Below are 21,868 nucleotides of genomic sequence, written 5' to 3' on the forward strand. Positions count from 1 at the left end.
AAGAGCACCGAAGGAAAAGCAAGTGAACCGACATCAAGAGCCACCAATGAAATTAAAAGTTCACTCGACATGAAAAATTATAGAAATGCCAATTAAGACTTTTTTTTCTTTTTACAGCTGCAATAAGTACAATGAGCTCCAATGAAGTAACTTAAAAGTAACTAACACCACCCTTTTACAAAAAAAAAAATAAAACTTCCCAGGAAATGAACAAGCTTACACACGTCAACGGTACGTTCAGATTTCAGGTTTACCTTCGGCCTTCAATGTGCCGATGGGTGTCGGCTGAGACTTTCCTTCAGATGAATGCTCGTCTGCATCAGGAATTTCCTCCTTCTCCACGTGGACCAGATCAGAGTTCGAAGAAGAAGAGTTCTCGCTCCGTTCTTCTGCTGATCTGACGATTCCGCTTTCAACCACGGTCTCTTCTGCACGGCCGACGGACTCCTCACCGGCGTTCTCCATGGAAGGCGGTTCGCTCACCTGTCAGGAGGTCAGTGTCACAAATACATGGATGTCAGATGGTTTGCTCTCTAACCAGCAGTCGGCACAATCCAAACTTACGTTGATGGAAGAGATAAAAGACAAGCGATACTTGAACACGCCGACGTGGCATTGCGCAAAGCAAACGGTCATTCTTCACTCTGCACTTTCGTGAAAGCACCACCTTCAAGAAACTACACATAAACATGAGAAGGTCCTACATCTCGACCGTGCCAGGAAATGCTCACGATTGCGAGATGGCTCCATAACCTGAAATAGCCAGAAATTGAACTAATTCTCGTGATTCTTCCACAGGCAAAAAAAACAAACAAAAAAAAAAAAAACAACCGTCACAACCTCCAAAACACATCACATTCAGATCCCTTACTCAACATTTACAATTAGCATCTCACCTCAAACATTAGTCACGTACATAATAAACACGGCTCGCAGGATGGCCGAGATGTACACGCACTCGCCTCCAAGCCGTCTAGCTTACCAAGCTATAAACTGTCATCCTGGTATTTCACAGGCTGCCTGATTCATTCGTGTGTGCTGTCCCTCGGATGGACGTTAAACGGGTGTCCCATCTACCAGCATTCATTGGTGGACGCTAAACATCCCATGGTGTCCTTCGCGAAGTGTATACGAGCTACCACCGGCACCCTGGCCAAAGTACAAGTTCTACCTGAACTTCTACTCGGAAGGCAAGGGCAAACCACCTAGTATAACCATCCATCCATCCATCCATCGGAACCATACTCTGTGCAGAGTGTCGGTGCTGCCTAAGCAATCTCCTTGGCTGTTGGGTACAATCCTGGACGGGTCGCCACTCCGACACAGGATACCAGCAAGCTGGCGTCATTTCACCGACCTCGGAAGGATGACAGGCAGAGTCAACCCCACCTGGTATTAATTCAACAGCCGAGTGCGATTTGAACTCAGGATCCAAGGATCCCGAGCATAACCCCTTTCCAAGAAACTGTTTCGGCAGGACCGACGCTCTAATAGAGTATGGTTCGTCAGAATCGGAATATAATGGACATTTTGTTCCATATCAAATCAGAGGCAGATCAGCGTTAGCGATGCGCAGAACTCGTGCAGGCGTCAGTGGAGAAAATTTGAGCACCGATTCGACGTGGTTAACCAGGGCGGCATCAATGCTTCTTATCGAGACAATTAGGATCTTGGACTCGTTTGGAACATACCGGTAATCATTTTCACAATGAAGTGCGTGCATCTTGAAGAAAATAGGCTTCACAAAAAAAGGTTGGTTTTTAAGTTTAGCAAGTGATTAAATTTTCACTTTCAATTGGCATCTCAATAATGGGTTCAAATATGGCCAACATTCCTTAAAAAAAAAAAAAAAAAAAAAATTGCAAATAGTTTACTTGAAAAGGAAAGCAGATTCCACCAGCTCAGGTAGTTTCTGTATATTTACAGTTACATGTGCGAGAGGAGTTCAGGGTTGATGTGGGACGTGTATTCCATGTGATCGCACCTTCGTGGTATTTGGATGTAAATATTTGGACAGGTATACACTATACAGCCGTTTCAGGGCGTGTACGTCTTCATGTCATCGACTTCAGCTCCCCCAAATCATCAACTTCCAAGAGTACCGTGTACTCTGAAATCCAAGCGATGAGAATACCGTCCGGAATAGTCTCGTCCTTTCCATTTACCGTTGCTCGAACCTATCTGAAGTTTCATTTTCATTACTTTGCGTAAGATTTACGTATCTGTTCCTGTTTGTTCTAATCCATAAAAACCATGCTCCGCCACTTGCTTCTGCTCCATCTACTTTCCGTGACTTTCTTTCTTTCCTTACTCCATACTACCCAACACTAATCTCTTCCAACGCCCTTACTAACACTCGTCAGCTCCGTGCTCCAAGCATCATTTTTAGCAGCGTCTCGCGCTGCTCTAAGAGAGCTTGGCGTTGTTCTTCTTCTTGTGAAGACAAAACCTTTATATTATATACACGATCTTTTATATACACGATCCGGATCTCCTTAAATACTAAGCACCTGTACACATCCTCACATTGATGGTGCCTTTTGAGAGCGTCCATCATGAACTTTTAAATATATTCGGACATTTGCCTTAAAGTTTCAAAAAGTTCACGTTACAATTTAAAGATTATTCCATTTAATGTATTGTAATTTCGTAAATACACTATATTTCGCAAATACACGATGACGGGTCTCGCTATTGGCTTAATCAAGGCACGTGACGAAATATGGGAAGTTGTTGTTTTTTTTTTTAGCCGACAAAACCTTTAGGACGCTGCTCTTGGACACATTTGTCCTTGTTTTTTTCAAATGGAGGAAAAAAATAAAATAAAAAAACATGCTATTCTTCTTCTGATTAACGATGTGTTCCGTAATGCCTCTCCTCCTCTCAAACCCTTGCACAGTCTTCAATCGCACAATATTTGTCACATCCTCTTTTCCTTTCACCTCCTCCAACATTTCCGAAGTTCTGCCTGCTGTTGTTTCCACACTTCAAATCACCAGCATTCAACTCCTCTGCAATATCAGGTACAGGTATCTAGTAATTCTCCAACAAAATACTATGTGGATGACAGCAGTTGGTTGCGTCGGAGAACGCTCAATATCACTCCGCCAATTCACAGACATATAAAAATAAAAATACATATTTTTTTAAAAAATAAGTAAATAAATAACATACTGGACCATTAAACACACAACTACCAAACAGCAAACAAGCACAAACCACAAATTGTGCAGATGGTCGATTAATTTCAGCTCGTTTGACGGGCTCTTTTACAAGTTAGGAACTGAATGATCCACCTTGGTTCCACGGCACACGTGACCATGTTGGCAGCTATCTTGGTTTTTAGAGAGAAATGTATGACCAGCACTACAGTCATTTCCTGCACAACTTGCTCAGGGTAAAGACAATAACATAACAAGCCGGTAGGCGACATGGATGGTCGCTACATAACTGCATACTAGCCATACAGTTTTTGACAAAGAGGTTGATTATAGTGCGCATAAAAGCGCGGAAGCCGATTTTTGAAAGAAAAAAAATTTCGGATTTTTTCAAAAATTTCAAAGTCCAGTTGCTATGCAACGGTGGCGTCCGTAGCAACGGTGCTCAAATTCATACAACTAGATCCTGGTATGAACCTACCAGTCAAGTTTCATCAAAATCGGTTGACTCCTCTGGCCTTCAGAGCTGTCCATTACATACAAACAAACAGACAGAGACGGACGGAAAACCTGAGAATAACGGTAGTCGAGCGACCACCCAATACAAAGCTTCAGCACTAAACTGCTGTTTCTCACATTCGTCAATGAAAAGTCCACATGAACCTTGAACCATCCGTGTGCAAGTTATGATGCAAGGACAAACCCAAAGTTCAAAAGGAAGCCAGCTACATATTACATATTCAACTTGCACAGGGGGGTAAATTAACAAAATGTAGGAAGATGGAGAGAAAAGTAAAATTAGGTTTTAGAGATGGGAGTAATTGGTAAGGGAATCCATCTATCCATTGGGACCATACTCTGTGCAGAGCGCGTTGGTGCTGCCGAAGCAGTCTCCTTGACTATTGGACACATTCCTGGACGGGTCACCACTCCGACGCAGGATACCAGCAAGCTGGCACTCATTTTGTCATCCTCAGAGGGATGACAGACAGGGTCAACCCCACCTGGTATTAATTCAACAGCCGAGTGGAATTTGAACTCAGGATCCGAGGATCCCAAGCCCACCACCCAAACCAGTAAGCCAACCACAGGCATGTAAGGGAATGAAGGGTCAACATTTCATCAGATATGCATTCTTAATATGTTGCTGGTTCCAAAGATGTAATCCAAATATTTGGCTGATATTTTTGGAAAAAAAAAAAGAAATCTCAAAAGGCTTTTGCCACGAAACCAGTTCGGTAGAGCGGCAAGCTCATGTCCTACCTCATCTCGGCTGAACAGTTTACGTTTTGTATCTCACCAATAGGCCGGATCTGAACTTCAAAATCAAATTGAATCGGTGAAAACATAATCTCCGTCCACCTTGTTTGGCGGAGGTAAGAAGGGTGCATGAAAACAAATGTGACATCATACCTCCTGCCATGACGTAGATATTGAAGTCTCTCCAGTGTTATTGCCCCCAAATGCCCCAAGCTCTGCAGGCTGCAGATCCTGTGCCGCGGTTTCCAAACTCTTGAAGGCATCAGCACCTTCTGTTGGAAGCTCTACTGCTGCCTCGAAGTGTGGTTGAGATTCTTGCACATTCGGTTCAACATCTGAGCTTTCTCCGGGAGTTGAAACATTTGGCCCTTCAGTGCGAGGAATTTCCATGCCAGCAATATGGACCTTGGGTGCGGAACGATACACATACGGGTTTTTGATTTTATCTCAAATGCAGTGAGACTTCAACCACCCAACCTTGTTTTTTGTGACCAAATTACACAAGGTAAATACTGCTCAAGCTCAATGGACGAAAGATTCCCATTGATTCCTGAATACAAAACCTTAATAACTCGGAATAGCAAGGAAATGACGCAGGAGGAGGAGGCCATTCGGCTCGTGCATGCATCACACCAACACCAGACCGAATATATCCGGAGAAACGACGTAATTTAATTGGGGGAATGACGGGAGGAGTGGAGAGGAGAACAATGTGACACGCTCAGGGATATCCCATCCGAAGGGTGTGAAAATCAAAAATGGGGAAATATATTTGTCCCCCACCCCTCCGCCAAGGTCGGAGACTGGGGACATTAAGACAAGCTCCGTCCGACCGACCGATCATCCGTCCATGTACTTTTGTGTCCGGAAGATGGTATTTCAAAACCCGTTGAACATTTAGCTTTCATATTGAAGATATCTATTCCTCATGACATTATCTCAACCTGATTAGAACATGGCTGTGATTGGCCGAATTGTATTGCCATGCCAATCTTGGTAACCTGGCTTGCGTACATTATATATATTTTTAAAAACCTTCAAGAGTTACCTTTCGTATTACGCAGATCTATTCCTCATAGCACCCAAAAAGTGGGGGTCCGAGAGCATCAGCTTCTTGGTATTTTAATTATATTTAAAAAAATTTGTTTTGTTTGTTTGCTTGTTCGAGGTTGGGGTTGGTGAAGGAGTTTTTTTTTGAGTGAGAAATATACAACACCAACCACACACTATCCTTCACGAGACAATCACAGAAATGGTACTCCACACAATCACCCATCAATACTCAAACTACCTAAAAGTCTTATCAACATCCCCATAACTTCCAGGTACCTATCTAATTCTAATTTAAACTTATCTACTGTTTCTGCTGTCACGACCTTTCCAGGGAGACCATTCCATGCATTGACTACTCTCTGAGTAAAAGTTCCCTCTACCGTCTTAACTCTCTTCTTTACTCTCAGGCTGTGGCCCCTGGTCCTATCACCATCTACTCCGTTGAATAATTCATCTGCACTTATTTTATCTCCACCTTTCATTATCTTAAACATCTCCATCATATCTCCTCGTAACCACCTCCTTTCTAGTGTATAAAGCCCCGTCTCCTTCAGCCGCTCCTCGTAGCCGAGTCCAGCTAGGCCCGGAATCAAGTGAGCGGCCCAACGCTGAACCCTCTCTATGGCAGCTTTGTCCTTCGTAAATTGTGGTGACAAAAACTGCACACAATATTCCAGATGTGACCCTCACTAAATACCTGTACCAATGTTAAAACCACTTCTTTTGATTTACGAGTACACTTGTTATTAGAAGAGGCCTTGAGAAAAAATACCACAATAAGCCATTGACCTCAACACGGACAGAGTTTGTCAATGGAGAAAAAAAAACCCTCCTTGGGGAGGAGGGATATGACAAGTATTATTAGCGCTTTGTAAAAACATTAACATCATGCTATTATCATGTCATTGTGATTAGAAGCAGTCTTGGAAAAACACACCAAGCTATTTACCTTCACACAGCATTTGTCCGAGGAGGAAAAATTGGACCGCCTGTCCTGAAGCTCACCTGCATCAGGAACAACAATCACTCGAACCCCCTGCAGACCCACTTAGACCCTGGATTTTTTTGAATGCCGTGAACAAACATCGGTACATCAAGGGTGATGAAGGTTGTGGTCAAGTTTCATCAAAATTGTGTGTAGTTTCGGAGGAGACAGCAAATACCTATTTTGGGGGTTCAAAACCCACCTGAAGACCCCCTTAATGAGTATGTTTGTATATGTATAGATATTCTCTCATTCTGTCTCCCTCTCTCTCTCTGACTGCATGTACAACAATTAAACGGTAGTCAGACGGAGGACACTGGGTCACGTGGTTAAATTGACCGCGTTCGCGGTTGACCCACCGTGGAACGGACTTATTCTGTGCGACGGCCTCAATTCCTGGTAAGTCTGGGGGGAGAACTGGAGATACCCCCACCCTCGTAGTACCCCCGCGACCCCGGGTCTGCAACAATACTTTCCTGAATCTCTGTTATCAACATCACCTCCAGTGTCAACTGCAAATTTGGATAGCCTACTCTTCACCCCACTATCCAAACAATTGTCGTAAATTATGAAAGAAAAGAGGGAGAATAGTTTTGCAATACATGTCCCCTACCGGTCCCAATGAATGTTTGGGAGATAAACATTTGTTTGTGTTTAACGCATGCTCGAGCCGAAACTGGAACCAGAATGAAGAAGAAGAAACTCAAACCCACCATGTTTCGTTCGTTTCTAGGCTTTTCCCATTTCAGATTTAAAACTAGAGGGGGAGCACTCGGGAGAGTGCAAAACCTCCGCCGCCAATATTGCTGGGTCACTCAAGTGAACCTTATATCTTATTCATTAAATATGATGTCAACAGTGCTGACAGTTATAGTTCTTTTCTCCAACATTTTTTTTTGGGGGGAGGGGGTTACAAATCACTTAAAATATGTAGAAATGCAAAAAAAAAGAAATCGAAATTTTGTTGAAAAAAAAGTTGCAAAAATTTTTTTTTTCTCTAACAATTATTTTTGGGGGTGGGGGTTGGAAATCACTTAAAACATGTATAAATGCAAAAAAAAAATTTCTCTACATTTTTGGGGGGGTTGGAAATCACTTAAAACATGTAGAAATGCAAAAAAAAATTCTCATTTTTTTTTGGGGGGGGAACAATTTTTTTTTTTGGGGGGGGGGAGTTGGAAATCACTTAATACATGCAGAAATGCAAAAAAAAACATTTTCTCTAACAATTTTTTTTTGGGTGGGGGGGGGGACCAAGTCCAAAATTTAATGGCATGATCCTTGGACCATACCTAAACCCCCCACCAAGTTTCGTCAAAATCCGTCGAGGAGTTTTTCCGTAATACTGTTCACAAACAAACAAACAAACAAACAGAAAGGGGTGAAAACAGTAACCTCCATCCATCTTCGAAGATGGCGGAGGTTAATAAACCCATGTAATGTACATACATGAAGCAAAAACATACAGAGCGGCTTATGTGCATATTTAATAGATCATGGTTATATGCATGGGATCATTCCAAATGCACTGGCCATGGAACAACACCCAGGCCTAAGGCCTGTCGATCTGTGACTGCTTCATGAAATGGTGGCACATGATCTTATTGTGGTGGTGTCCAACCAATGGGCATAAAGCAGTGGGGTGGAGTCAGGGCAGCTGTCCAACCAATGGGCATAAACAGTGGGGTGGAGTTAGGGAAGCTGAACACTGACCCATGTATAATATGATATTTTCTCAGTTTAAAAAGGGCATAACTCTGAAAAATTCATGAAACTCCCTGAAACTCGAACTTGTTGTGCAACTTATCACACTAAAGCCATGCACCAAGTTTCAATTGAATATGTTGAAGGGTATGGGAAATAGTCTGAAAAACCATAGGTGGAATGGACGGACAGATGGACGGAAAGCAAACCTATAGTCTATTTCGGTGAAACCGGCAGGGGACTAATAATGGTCCTGGATTGACCCCCGAGGTACCCCACGACTTACATCCTCCCAGCTGAACATCCTTCCACTCACAGCCACTCTTTGCTTCCTATCACCAATCCAGTTAGCTACCTGACCAGTCACTCAACAAGCCTTCACCTTGGCTAACAACCTCCTTTGTGGTACCTTGACAAATGCCTTCTTAAAGTCGAGATATACTACCTGACTTTACTGTCCCAAACTCTAAATATTAACATCATGGTCACTTGTTCCCAAATACTTCCGCACCTCCACTTCCACCTCTTCCACCAGATTAGGATCGTTACTTAAAATGAAGTCAAACACTGCACTCCCTCTCGTGGGCTTATCTACAAACTGGGCCAAAAAGCAATCCTGTTTTAGATTTTTTTTTAAAAACAATCCTCATCTGCTCTGCCCTTTCCCAGTTCTTCGATCCAATCTATCCCTGGAAAGTTAAAATCCCCCATAATCAATATACTCTTCCCTTACCACATGATATTCTGCATTCTTCTTATACTGCTCCTTCCTCCTCCTCCACCTTTTCCTTCACACCAGGAGCCTCATAAAAGCATCCTACCTGTATCTTAGTGTTTTTTACAGTGACTCATCCAATGGTCGGCAACGTACGGCGTGTGCGTCATGAGTGGCACGTGCAATAAAAATCTGATTAACAGTGAAGAAACTAAGTAACGATTAACAGTGAAGAAGAAACAGGCGGTCCAATTTATCCTCCTCGGACAAATGCCGTGTGTTTTTCCAAGTTGGAAAAAAAAAACCAAATTAAAAACAAGTCTGAAGACGACGATGGTTCACGAGCGGTATTTGACGATGTTGATTGTTTCAGAAGTCAAGGATGAGACGATGTGATAATGTTTGACCAAGTTATAAAAATGATCAACATGATGTGGTACGAGTGACAGGTTATTAGCTGCAAAATGTCGAAAACCCGGTTTCGTTCAACAACTTTAAAAATTTGACCTTTGAATAATCTTTAAAGGTCACAAAACAATGTTGTGGACATTAAAATAAGGAAACAGGATACGTGCTATAGCTTATTGGAGTTAGTTCATCAAAGAAGGTCGAAAACCCGGTTCAATTCCCACAACTTTGAAAATTTGACCTTTGTGGCCTTGAAAGGTCAAGGATTATGACCTTTGGTGCAAAACTTCCTCTGGAACATTCCAGGAACAATATAACGTCATAAAGGCTATATGGCATTTTGCACTCCTCGGATTATCCATACTTTGATGAAATCAGCGTAAAAACAAACTTGAAGGGGGCGCCACGGGCAAGGTGTTCGAGACAGAGCAAAATGGTTTCAAGACTTTAGGTGGGGAATGACCTCAAGATTATGCATAAAAAATATTGTCATCCTCGCTCTCAAATTTTGGGCGGTCGTATGATTTTTATGTCAAAATTCGCAATTTTCTAAGTTTTTGACTTTGTGACCTTGACCTTGGGACTAAAATGAAAAATCGGACAACGACAAGTTTTAGATAATTAATTTCACTATTCAAATAACGGAGAACCCATTCCATTCAGTCAATTCCCGAAGGAGAAGATGGATTTTTAATCCAACTACCCCCTAAAAATGGCTATTTTTGGGGTGTGGCTCCGTCCACAATGGGCGAAGCCACGCCCTCATCCAGGAAAACACAACTAGATATTCATATCGAACACATAACCAAGTTTCATCAAGATCGGATCAAAGTCCACGGAGTTATGCTCTGGACAGACAGATACACAGACAGACAGACAAGCCGGTAGGCGGACATGGATAGTCGATTACCCAATAGAACCTGACGCGATGGGCCCGTTCAATGGGGAATGACCTGAGGATTAAGCACATGAAAATTCATGATTCTAGCTTCAAGGGTTATTGCTGCAGATTGTTTTTTCGTTAAAATACCCCCCACATTTAGAGGTTTTTCGGCCGTTGCTAGGCAACGGAGGGGTCCATAGCAACTGTTCTTTCTCACACATAACTAGGACATACCATGAACCTACCATACCAGTTTCATGTATATCTGACTAATAGTCTCTGAGATATAAAGAACTTCCTTTTTTTGTTGTTTTCGACCAGGGTTCATTCAAAGTTTATCTTCTCCGACAGTTTTCATAGGATCCGGCTGGAAATTTTTGACAATATGGCTGAATGTACTGCCCACAGTCGCTGGTGGCCCGATTTTTGATTTTCAAAAAAATTAATTTTCTATGATTTTTCAAAAATTTCAAAGTCCCTTTGCTTGGCAACGGTGGTGTCCAGAGCAACGGTTCTCATTTGCACACAACTAGGTCATGGTATGAACCTACCAACCAAGTTTCATCGAAATCGCCATTGTATTAACGGAGCACTGGATCGAACAGAGGGACAGACAAACATAGCGATGGAACTACTGATAATAAAGGTAGAACAAATTTCAAAAAAAAATTTTGGGGGAAAAAAAAACATTTTTTGATGAGAACGACTACCCAACAGAAAGTGGTAAAAAAAACAACCTCCTTCACCTTCGGTGGAGGAGGTAAAAAAAAAAACCCAAAACAACCAAGAGTTTTCATTGGGTAGCATAATTTAGAATCAAAATTATGCTACCCAATGGAAGCTCCGACACAGAAAGAAAAATCATTCAATTGGTTAATTTACTACGTTAGTTTAGCGGGGCCAACCAATCTTGATTTACAGGAAATCTCACAATACGAGCCACCTCGCAATAACAACATTTTTTTTGGACAAAATGGCAGTTCCTAAGAAAGTGAAGATAGATGTTCACTCATTTCAACCCTCTTGGAAAGACAAATAAGGATTTGCTCAACAGAAAGACTGTGCTGTTTGTTCTCCATGTTGTGAGGGCGTCGTTTGCCACATATCAAGTATCAAACGACATTTTCACACAAAGCACGAGAAAATTCAAGGATGAGGTGAACAAGGCCGAGTCAATCAAACGGGCCATAGCAAGGAACGGAAAGTAATGCAGTGTCTTTACCAACGTCTGTGCAAGTAAAAAAAAAAAAATCAAGCCACAGAGGGAAGTTACAAAATCGCACAATGTGCTGTAAAACATGGAAAGCCATTTACAGATGAGGAATATAATATTGTGACGTCCACGGGACTTGAACAGTCCCGCCAACGTAGAATGAGCCGAAACGATGGAGGCGGTTTATTTATTTATAACCCAAACATGGCGGTTCTAATCGCTCCACCGCAAACGGGACGAGGAAGGTGGCACGAGTCACTTTTCACTGAGTTGATGATGTTTATTTGTTTTTATTATTAACCAGAAATAACAAGACTCGGTAAGAAGAGGGATCCGGGGCGATTCGACGGGATGGTGTGGGATCGGGCGTGGGGAAAAACACAGACAATTCCAATGAATATAGAGATCTCAAACCTTCTAAGGCGCCAAGCACGCACACACACACACACACACACACACACACACACACACACACACACACACACACACACACACACACACACACACACACACACACACACACACACACACACACACACACACACACACACACATACACACACACACACACACACACACAAAACGTAGCTATTTCTGGTGGTCAGGCTGGACCGTGGTGTGGACGCAACTGTCCCTGGATCGGCGTCGGATGAGCTGGCCTTGCTCTCGTCAGGGGGGCAGGAGAAACCGTGGTGCTGTCGACCTCCTGGTCTTGGCCCAAGTCCGCTCACAGCCACCAGGGAACCAGTTCTGGCGCCAAGTTGCGAGCAGGAGAGGAAGGCAGGTCCGGCCGCCGTTCGACCCCGTACTCCGAGTCAGCAGAACCCCAGAGCCAACCAAGGTGAGGCACGAGGCTCAGAAAGGCTCCAAGACACGATCAAGAACACGATCGAATCAGCACAACAACAAGGATGCTCCTCGCGCAACAGCCTCCCCACCAAAAAAAACACTATCTTCTTGGTTGTGATCTTCTTCCTCTTCCTTTTCGACCCCGAACAGAACCTTTTTATCCTCCTGTCCTCGTCACTTCAATCGAGCCGTTTATTGGCCCACCGCCATCGCCTTCCGCCAATCGTGATCACGGGGCGGAGCCATCCGCTGCACTGTCCTGTGACGTCACGGCCAGTCTTCAGAGAATACCAAAAGGGGTTTACGCAGACACACTTACCCGATCCCGTGTCCCTATCTAATTACGTGACATTTATCATTTCGCCCTTGAAGAAATGAACATTTACTAGACAACTTATCACCACTGAATTGCTACTTATTACATCGAGATCCTGGTAAACTCGAACAGCATGGCATACCTAATTAAACATCCTAATTACCCTTTGAATGCATACCCCCCCCTCAAACGTAACACTGCCCCCTCCTCTGGTACCGCAGCTCCTGCAAGGTATATCACAGGCGCTACCGTACCAGCCTTAACACTTACTGACTCACACCTAATTAACCTAACGAAATAAAGTAGGAGGGGCAATGGGCAGCGAGTCGCAGCTAACTTACCTATCCTGCTTAATGTACTACCCACTTATGGCCTTATCCTCGCCTAAACAATCATTCGTTTTTTTTTTTTGTTTTTTTTTTATCACATGAGAGCACTGAGCGAAGTTACACTCCATCTTCTGGATCATCGCTCTTGCCCAGCACTCCTCCAGTGATCTGGGGAGGGGAAACAAAAGGTTCCACAAAAACACAACACTTATACTTTACATTCCTACTCTAAGCCTTAACGACACGATTCACGGAATATTTACACTTGACCGCGTCCCCCAGTGGATGCTAATAGACCCAGCGTTACCTGGGGAGCCAATTTTCAAATTTGCTTGCCCCAAAATTATGCGGACATCATGCCCTTGCTGCACATGTCAAGTTGTGCGGGATCGAGTGGGACTCGCACATCTTCACAACACTCACACCATGGTCATAATCACATTTCTAGGTCATGGTCCTCATTTTAATCATGCAGGCTGAATCCCGTCGTGGCCGTGGGGTGGGTTACCACAAGATGGGGGCATCTCAGGTGCAACCATGCCCACAGGTAAGCTTTAGTCCAACCCAGACGTTTCTCCGCCCCGCTCCCTTTGATTCCCACCCCCCTGGTTGCCATCAGCTCTAATCCCGTACAACACTCTGGAAGGGGTCTCACTGGCTCCTCTGGCCTTCCTGGGTCGCCAAGGTCCTACCCGCCTTGGTCGCCCAACCAGACCCTCTCCCAGTTGCCTCCAGACACTCACCATTAGCCACCAGGAGGTGAATCTCCTTGAAGGGGTCGCAATTCACGCTCACCGTGAGCTTCAGCAATCCCTGTGGACAAGCACATCATCCCCACCCACAAAACCCACATGACTCCCCCACCCCATCGGCCTTACATGTGACACCTGCATTTCTAACACTTCACCGACCATGACCTTCCCTGTTACCACACCATGCCCAATAAAAAAGCAATGTGTGCACCATACATTTCACTTCTTCACTTAAAACAACTCACACAGCACTTCTCACCCGATCCATGCACCAGCCATTGGACAGCCACTTGTGCCCGCTTTGTTTCCAATTACCCACTGTCCTGATTGTCACTCTAAAACCCAGCAGAACTTACAAACCTATGCCAATTTTCCCACAATTCATTTTTTTTCCACCAAAGGAGGGCACTTCGCCACAATCTCAGCAGCCGAGCATGGCCGTATATGCTCAGCCCAATCTAGTCTCCCCGACCCCCGACAGTGATCTCTGGACCCGACCTATGAAAGGGCATCTCGGATAGACCTGGCGGTTCAGCAGGAGGATTCACCCTCTCCGAGTCTAAAAGTCTATTGTTGGGTCCCTCCATCGCCAGGTACGGCAATATCGTTGCATGTGTCCTCTTCGCCCGCACCGGAAACAACTCCCCATAAAAGGCCCCCGTGAGTATCGGTGAAATGTCTCTTCCGGTTCCGGACCCCCTCGGCCATAATCGAATTGCTCTATTGGCTGGGCTGGACCCCGCCGGTTTGGCGCACCGACTGCCGAATTACCCTTTATTAAACTTGACAGTTTCTGGCAAATTTCCTGAAACATTTGGGTAATGCCAATTTCTCCCAGCCCCCCTCCCTGATCCTGGATCTCCGCCTGTCGGATCGTCACCGATGGCCTCTCGGGCACCCGACCCGGCCGCCTCCACGAGGTCAGCCTGGCCGCGCACTCGGCCGCTCGGTGAACCCTGTAACTCCACTAGCGCTCGGAACTCAGGGTCAGGAAGAGCAGCTAAAAATTTCTCTAGTGCCAGTCTGTCCCATGCCTCCACTGTAAGGTCCCGATACGCGATCCTGACTGATTGGTAAATGTCCTGTGCCAGCTCCTGCACTGTCTCACCCGGCTTTAATCTGCGGTGCTGGAGCTGGGCCCGCACCAGATCACAGTTCGCTGCAAACCCAAACCGACGGCTCAACGCCTCGCAAATGTGGGAGCTGGTCAACATCCCCTCCACGATCACGTTTAACATGTCTGCGGCTGGTCCCCGCAACGTTGCCACCAAATTCCCTGTACGTTCCTGCTCATTCCACCCGTTTAGTCGGGAAATGCACTCAAATTGCGTCAGAAAAGCTTCAACGCTCCCTGACCCGTCGAAACTTACCAGGCGGATCACTTTTACGGTGGCCCGCTTCTCAGTTTCTCCCTTGTCCGAATCCGGCCCAGGGATCAAACACCCTTGTGGCTGCGTATCCAATTTCGGAGCCCACTGTGGCCAAAGATGTTTTGTGGTGAGGGTCTCATGGGTCAATTTTTCCTCCTGTTCCAAACGTTGAATGGACCGATTCACCTCTTCCCGCAGGATCTTCTGGGCCCGCACAACCTCCTCCAAGGCTCCGTCGCGAGTTTGTAGCTGCTCCTCAACCAACCCGGACACTCTACTTACAAAAGACGGCTCTACCAGGCCTTTATCCAAGACTTCATCTTGGCTCATAATTTTATCTTGTTCGTCCAAACGAGCCTCCAATCCTTTTACCTCCTCCGCCAAATTCATCCCTTGCTTCCTCAGCTCTCCCCACTCTTCAACTTGCAGCTGCATACGAGCATCCACACAGGCACGATGACGTTCCAGGCTTTCATCCACTTTATCAACCCGAATGTTCGTTGCATCAATTTCATCTACCAATTTTTTCCGTACATTTTCCCCCTCCAATGTAATTTCTACCTTTGTTTCCTCCAATCTATCCTCTAATTTACTTTGTATTTCTCCCAATTTAACATCCACACACTCCTGCATCTCAGTTTTAATTTTCTCCATCTTTTCCCCCAATTCATCCCTCATTAAATCAATCCGTGCACCCAACTGTTGCCCCATTACCCCCAATTGATCTGTCATTTCTGCCCCCTGTGCTGTAATTGCACTCATTAAACGTTCCAACATTGTCCAGATCGTCATCGTACCGGTTTCCGGCGCTGCCGGCTCCGTTACGGGCGATGAAGCACGGTCCACGCTTGGAATGGGGGAGGTTCCAACCCTACCCCCGTCTCTCCCTTCTTCCCCCGACTCGCTGCCAGACACGTGGCCTTCCTCCTCAAACATCTGCACATCCGCCATGGTTCAGAAGTCCCGTTTGCCGCCAATTAAATTTAATTTGAAAACTCCCGCCAAAATTTTCCCGCGCTCGCGCGCTTTTCTGTAGTAATTTTATATTCCAATTCGTGGCGAGATTTTAATCTTGGTATATTCTCCCGATACCAAATATAATTTGGAGGGGTTCGAACATCCAACACCCTGACACCAATGTGACGTCCACGGGACTTGAACAGTCCCGCCAACGTAGAATGAGCCGAAACGATGGAGGCGGTTTATTTATTTATAACCCAAACATGGCGGTTCTAATCGCTCTACCGCAAACGGGACGAGGAAGGTGGCACGAGTCACTTTTCACTGAGTTGATGATGTTTATTTGTTTTTATTATTACCAGAAATAACAGGACTCGGCAAGAAGAGGGATCCGGGGCGACTCGACGGGATGGTGTGGGATCGGGCGTGGGGAAAAACACAGACAATTCCAATGAATATACAGTTCTCAATCCCTCTAAGGCGCCAAGTTCACACACACACACACACACACACACACACACACACACACACACACACACACACACACACACACACACACACACACAGTAGCTATTTCTGGTGGTCAGGCTGGACCGTGGTGTGGACGCAACTGTCCCTGGATCGGCGCCGGACGAGCTGGCCTTGCTCTCGTCAGGGGGGGCAGGAGAAACCGTGGTGCTGTCGACCTCCTGGTCTTGGCCCAAGTCCGCTCACAGCCGCCAGGGAACCAGTTCTGGTGCCAAGTTGCGAGCAGGAGAGGGAGGCAGGTCCGCCCGCCGTTCGACCCCGTACTCAGAGTCAGCAGAACCCCAGAGCCAACCAAGGTGAGGCACGATGCTCAGCAAGGTTCCAAGACACGATCAAGAACACGATCGAATCAGCACAACAAGGACGCTCTCCGCGCAGCAGCCTCCCCACCAAAAAAAACACGATCTTTTTGGTTGTGATCTTCTTCCTCTTCCTTTTCGACCCCGAACAGAACCTTTTTATCCTCCTGTCCTCGTCACTTCAATCGAGCCGTTTATTGGCCCACCGCCATCGCCTTCCGCTAATCGTGATCACGGGGCGGAGCCATCCGCTGCACTGTCCTGTGACGTCACGGCCAGCCTCCAGAGAATACCAAAAGGGGTTTATGCACACACACTTACCCTATCCCGTGTCCCTATCTAATTACGTGACATTTATCATTTCCCCCTTGAAGAAATGAACATTTACTAGACAACTTATCACCACTGAATTGCTACTTATTACATCGAGATCCTGGTAAACTCGAACAGCATGGCATACCTAATTAAACATCCTAATTACCCTTTGAATGCATACCCCCCCCCCCTCAAACGTAACAATATAAAAGACGTTTTCCTCAGTTGTTCAGATGTTTGGTTCAATGGTTTGCCCAATAAAGACACAATCATCTCCAGAATCAAAGATGTACCTGTGTCTGCCAGATCAGTGGAGAGATAGCCTGATGTCGGCTTAACGGTTAAGGTGGCTGGCTAAAGATCCGAGAGTCTTGAGTTCAAGCACCTGACGGGAGATTTTCATTACTTCCGAAATCTAAAGATTTTGTAAGTATATTGATGACTTCCGTTTCTGTTTGTTTGTTTGTTTGTTTGTGTTTGTTTGTAGGCACGATAACTCGAAAACGGAAGAAGCTACCAATGTCAAATTACACGACGTGATTCAGGAGGGTGATGGCAAGTGCTGATTAGATTTTGGTCGAAATCGGTCAAAGGTCAAGGTCACAGTGAGGTCAAATATCCGATTTTTTATGGTTTGGTACAGATAACTCGAGAACGGAAGAAGCTTCCAATGTCAAATTACACCACGTGATTCAGGAGGGTGATGGCTCGTGCTGATTCGATTTTGGTCAAAATAGGTCAAAGGTCAAGGTCACGGTGAGGTCAAATATTCGATTTTTGATGGTTTGGTACAGATAACTCGAGAACGGAAGAAGCTTCCAATGTCAAATTACACCACGTGATTCAGGAGGGTGATGGCGAGTGCCGATTAGATTTTGGTCAAAATCAGTCAAAGGTCAAGGTCACAGTGAGGTAAAACATCCAAAACATTCGATTTTTGATGGTTTGGTACAGAATCATCGTAGAAACTTCTGGTTTGCGTCGCGACCTTCTCGAGAGACAGCTTTTATTAGACAAGGTCAGAAGTCAAGTTGACGATTTCGTAAGTACCAGTCTATGACTGCTTGTTTGTTTGTTACTTCCGAAATCTAAAGATTTCGTAAGTATATTGATGCCTTCCGTTTCTGTTTGTTTGTTTGTTTATGACTTCGGAAATCTAAAGATTTCACCACGTGATTCAGGAGGGTGATGGCGAGTGCTGATTAGATTTTGGTCAAAATCGGTCAAAGGTCGAGGTCACAGTGAGGTCAAATATCCGATTTTTTTATGGTTTGGTACAGATAACTCGAGAACGGAAGAAGCTTCCCATGTCTAAAGATTTTGTAAGTATATTGATGCCTTCCATTTCTGTTTGTTTGTTTGTAGGCACAATAACTCGAGATCGGAAGAAGCTCCCAATGTCAACTTACACCACGTGATTCAGGAGGGTGATGGCTAGTGCTGATTAGATTTTGGTCAAAATCGGTCAAAGGTCAAGGTCACAGTGAGGTCAAACATCCAAAAAATGATAATTCGAGAACGGAAGAAGCTATCAATGTCAAATTACACCACGTGATTCAGGAGGGTGGTGGCTAGCGCTGATTAGATTTTGGTTAAAATCGGTCAAAGGTCAAGGTCACAGTGAGGTCAAACATCCAAAACATTCGATTTTTGATGGTTTGGTCCAGAATCATCGTAGAAACTTCTGTTTGTGTCGCTACCTTCTCAAGAGACAGCTTTTATTAGACAAGGTCAGAGGTCAAGTTGATGATTTCGTAAGTACCAGTCGATGACTGCTTGTTTGTTTGTTTGTTTGTAGGCACGATAACTCGAGAACGGAAGAAGCTACCAATGTCAAATAACACCACGTGATTCAGGAGGGTGATGGCTAGTGCTGATTAGATTTTGGTCGAAATCGGTCAAAGGTCAAGGTCACAGTGAGGTCAAATATCCGATTTTTTATGGTTTGGTACAGATAACTCGAGAACGGAAGAAGCTTCCAATGTCAAATTACACCACGTGATTCAGGAGGGTGATGGCGAGTGCAGATTAGATTTTGGTCAAAATCAGTCAAAGGTCAAGGTCACAGTGAGGTCAAACATCCAAAACATTCGATTTTTGATGGTTTGGTACAGAATCATCGTAGAAACTTCTGGTTTGCGTCGCGACCTTCTCGAGAGACAGCTTTTATTAGACAAGGTCAGAAGTCAAGTTGACGATTTCGTAAGTACCAGTCTATGACTGCTTTTTACTTACGAAATCTAAAGATTTCATAAGTATATTGATGACTTCCGTTTCTGTTTGTTTGTATGTTTGTTTGTAGGCACGATAACTCGAGAACGGATGAAGCTACCAATGTCAAATTACACCACGTGATTCAGGAGGGTGATGGCAAGTGCTGATTAGATTTTGGTCGAAGTCGGTCAAAGGTCAAGGTCACAGTGAGGTCAAACATCCAAAACATTAGATTTTTGATGGTTTGGTGCAGAATCATCGTAGAAACTTCTAGTTTGCGTCGCTACCTTCTCCAGAGACAGCTTTTATTAGACAAGGTCAGAGGTGAAGTTGACGATTTCGTAAGTACCAGTCTATGACTGCTTGTTTGTTACTTACGAAATCTAAAGATTTCGTAAGTATATTGATGACTTCCGTTTGTTTGTTTGTTTGTTTGTTTGCACGATAACTCGAGAACGGAAGAAGCTACCAATGTCAAATTACACCACGTGATTCAGGAGGGTGATGGGTCGTGCTGATTAGATTTTGGTCAAAATAGGTCAAAGGTCAAGGTCACGGTGAGGTCAAATATTCGATTTTTGATGGTTTGGTACAGATAACACGAGAACGGAAGAAGCTACCAATGTCAAATTACACCACGTGATTCAGGAGGCTGATAGCTAGTGCTGATTAGATTTTGGTCAAAATTGGTCAAAGGTCAAGGTCACAGTGAGGTCAAACATCCAAAAAATTATAACTCGAGAACGGAAGAAGCTTCCAATGTCAAATTACACCACATGATTCAGGAGGGTGATGGCAAGCGCCGATTAGATTTTGGTCAAAATCGGTCAAAGGTCAAGGTCACAGTGAGGTCAAACATGAAAACATTCGATTTTTGATAGTTTGGTACAGAATCATCGTAGAAACTTCTGGTTTGTGTCGCTACCTTCTCAAGAGACAGCTTTTATTCGACAAGGTCATAGGTCAAGTTGACGATTTCGTTAGTACCAGTCTATGACTGCTTGTTTGTTTGTTTGTAGGCACGATAACTCGAGCACGGAAGAAGCTACCAATGTCAAATTACACCACGTGATTCAGGAGGGTGATGGCAAGCGCTGATTAGATTTTGGTCAAAATCGGTCAAAGGTCAAGGTCACAGTGAGGTCAAACATAATTCCTTAAATTCACGTGGAGAAATGAAGTATTTTTCTTCGCTCGATGTTACGACTCCATTTTAACTTCGATTTTAATTTTGTCTTCGGTTTTTGCGATCCCTGAGGACGCTTAAAACTCGGTTGTCGAAATTCTGGTAAAAATCGGATGTTTTGCAGACGTTTTAAGATCATATAAAAAAAATTTCACTCAACGAGTCACTGGTCGTCCCATGATGCAGTGCGCTCGAGCAGACGCGTCGTTGAGTTACGTTAAGGTATTATTCCGGGGAGAAATGGATATTTTTGCTTCGGTCGACGTTATGATTTTTGATGGTTTGATACAGAATCATCGTAGAAACTTCTGGTTTGCATCGCGACCTTCTCAAGAGACGGCTTTTATTAGACAAGGTCAGAGGTCAAGTTGACGATTTCGTAAGTACCAGTCTATGACTGCTTTTTACTTACGAAATCTAAAGATTTCATAAGTATATTGATGACTTTCGTTTCTGTTTGTTTGTTTGTATGTTTGTTTGTAGGCACGATAACTCGAGAACGGAAGAAGCTACCAATGTCAAATTACACCACGTGATTCAGGAGGGTGATGGCAAGTGCTGATTAGATTTTGGTCGAAATCGGTCAAAGGTCAAGGTCACAGTGAGGTCAAATATCCGATTTTTTATGGTTTGGTACAGATAATTCGAGAACGGAAGAAGCTTCCAATGTCAAATTACACCACGTGATTCAGGAGGGTGATGGCAAGTGCCGATTAGATTTTGGTCGAAATCGGTCAAAGGTCAAGGTCACAGTGAGGTCAAATATCCGATTTTTTATGGTTTGGTACAGATAACTCGAGAACGGAAGAAGCTTCCAATGTCAAATTACACCACGTGATTCAGGAGGGTGATGGCGAGTGCAGATTAGATTTTGGTCAAAATCAGTCAAAGGTCAAGGTCACAGTGAGGTCAAACATGCAAAACATTAGATTTTTGATGGTTTGGTACAGAATCATCGTAGAAACTTCTGGTTTGCGTCGCGACCTTCTCGAGAGACAGCTTTTATTAGACAAGGTCAGAAGTCAAGTTGACGATTTCGTAAGTACCAGTCTATGACTGCTTTTTACTTACGAAATCTAAAGATTTCATAAGTATATTGATGACTTCCGTTTCTGTTTGTTTGTATGTTTGTTTGTAGGCACGATAACTCGAGAACGGATGAAGCTACCAATGTCAAATTACACCACGTGATTCAGGAGGGTGATGGCAAGTGCTGATTAGATTTTGGTCGAAGTCGGTCAAAGGTCAAGGTCACAGTGAGGTCAAACATCCAAAACATTAGATTTTTGATGGTTTGGTGCAGAATCATCGTAGAAACTTCTAGTTTGCGTCGCTACCTTCTCCAGAGACAGCTTTTATTAGACAAGGTCA

At 44.3% G+C, this 21,868-nt stretch overlaps 1 protein-coding gene across 1 annotated transcript in view; it reads right to left on the reverse strand.

Moving 5' to 3' along the window:
* The window catches only part of LOC147025552 (uncharacterized), a 36,456-nt gene that overhangs the window by 1,117 nt on the left and 13,471 nt on the right, over positions 1 to 21,868 (reverse strand). The window contains exons 5-6 of the mRNA XM_085887089.1: positions 4,572 to 4,823; positions 255 to 483 (exon numbers count right to left, since the gene is read on the reverse strand). Of these exons, the coding sequence (XP_085743215.1) occupies positions 255 to 483; positions 4,572 to 4,823 (481 nt within the window). The remainder of the gene's footprint in view (positions 1 to 254; positions 484 to 4,571; positions 4,824 to 21,868) is intronic.

Source organism: Eptatretus burgeri, chromosome 6 (assembly GCF_056783735.1).
Source record: "Eptatretus burgeri isolate ZD-2024b chromosome 6, Ebu_testis_v1, whole genome shotgun sequence".
Lineage (NCBI taxonomy): Eukaryota > Metazoa > Chordata > Myxini > Myxiniformes > Myxinidae > Eptatretus > Eptatretus burgeri.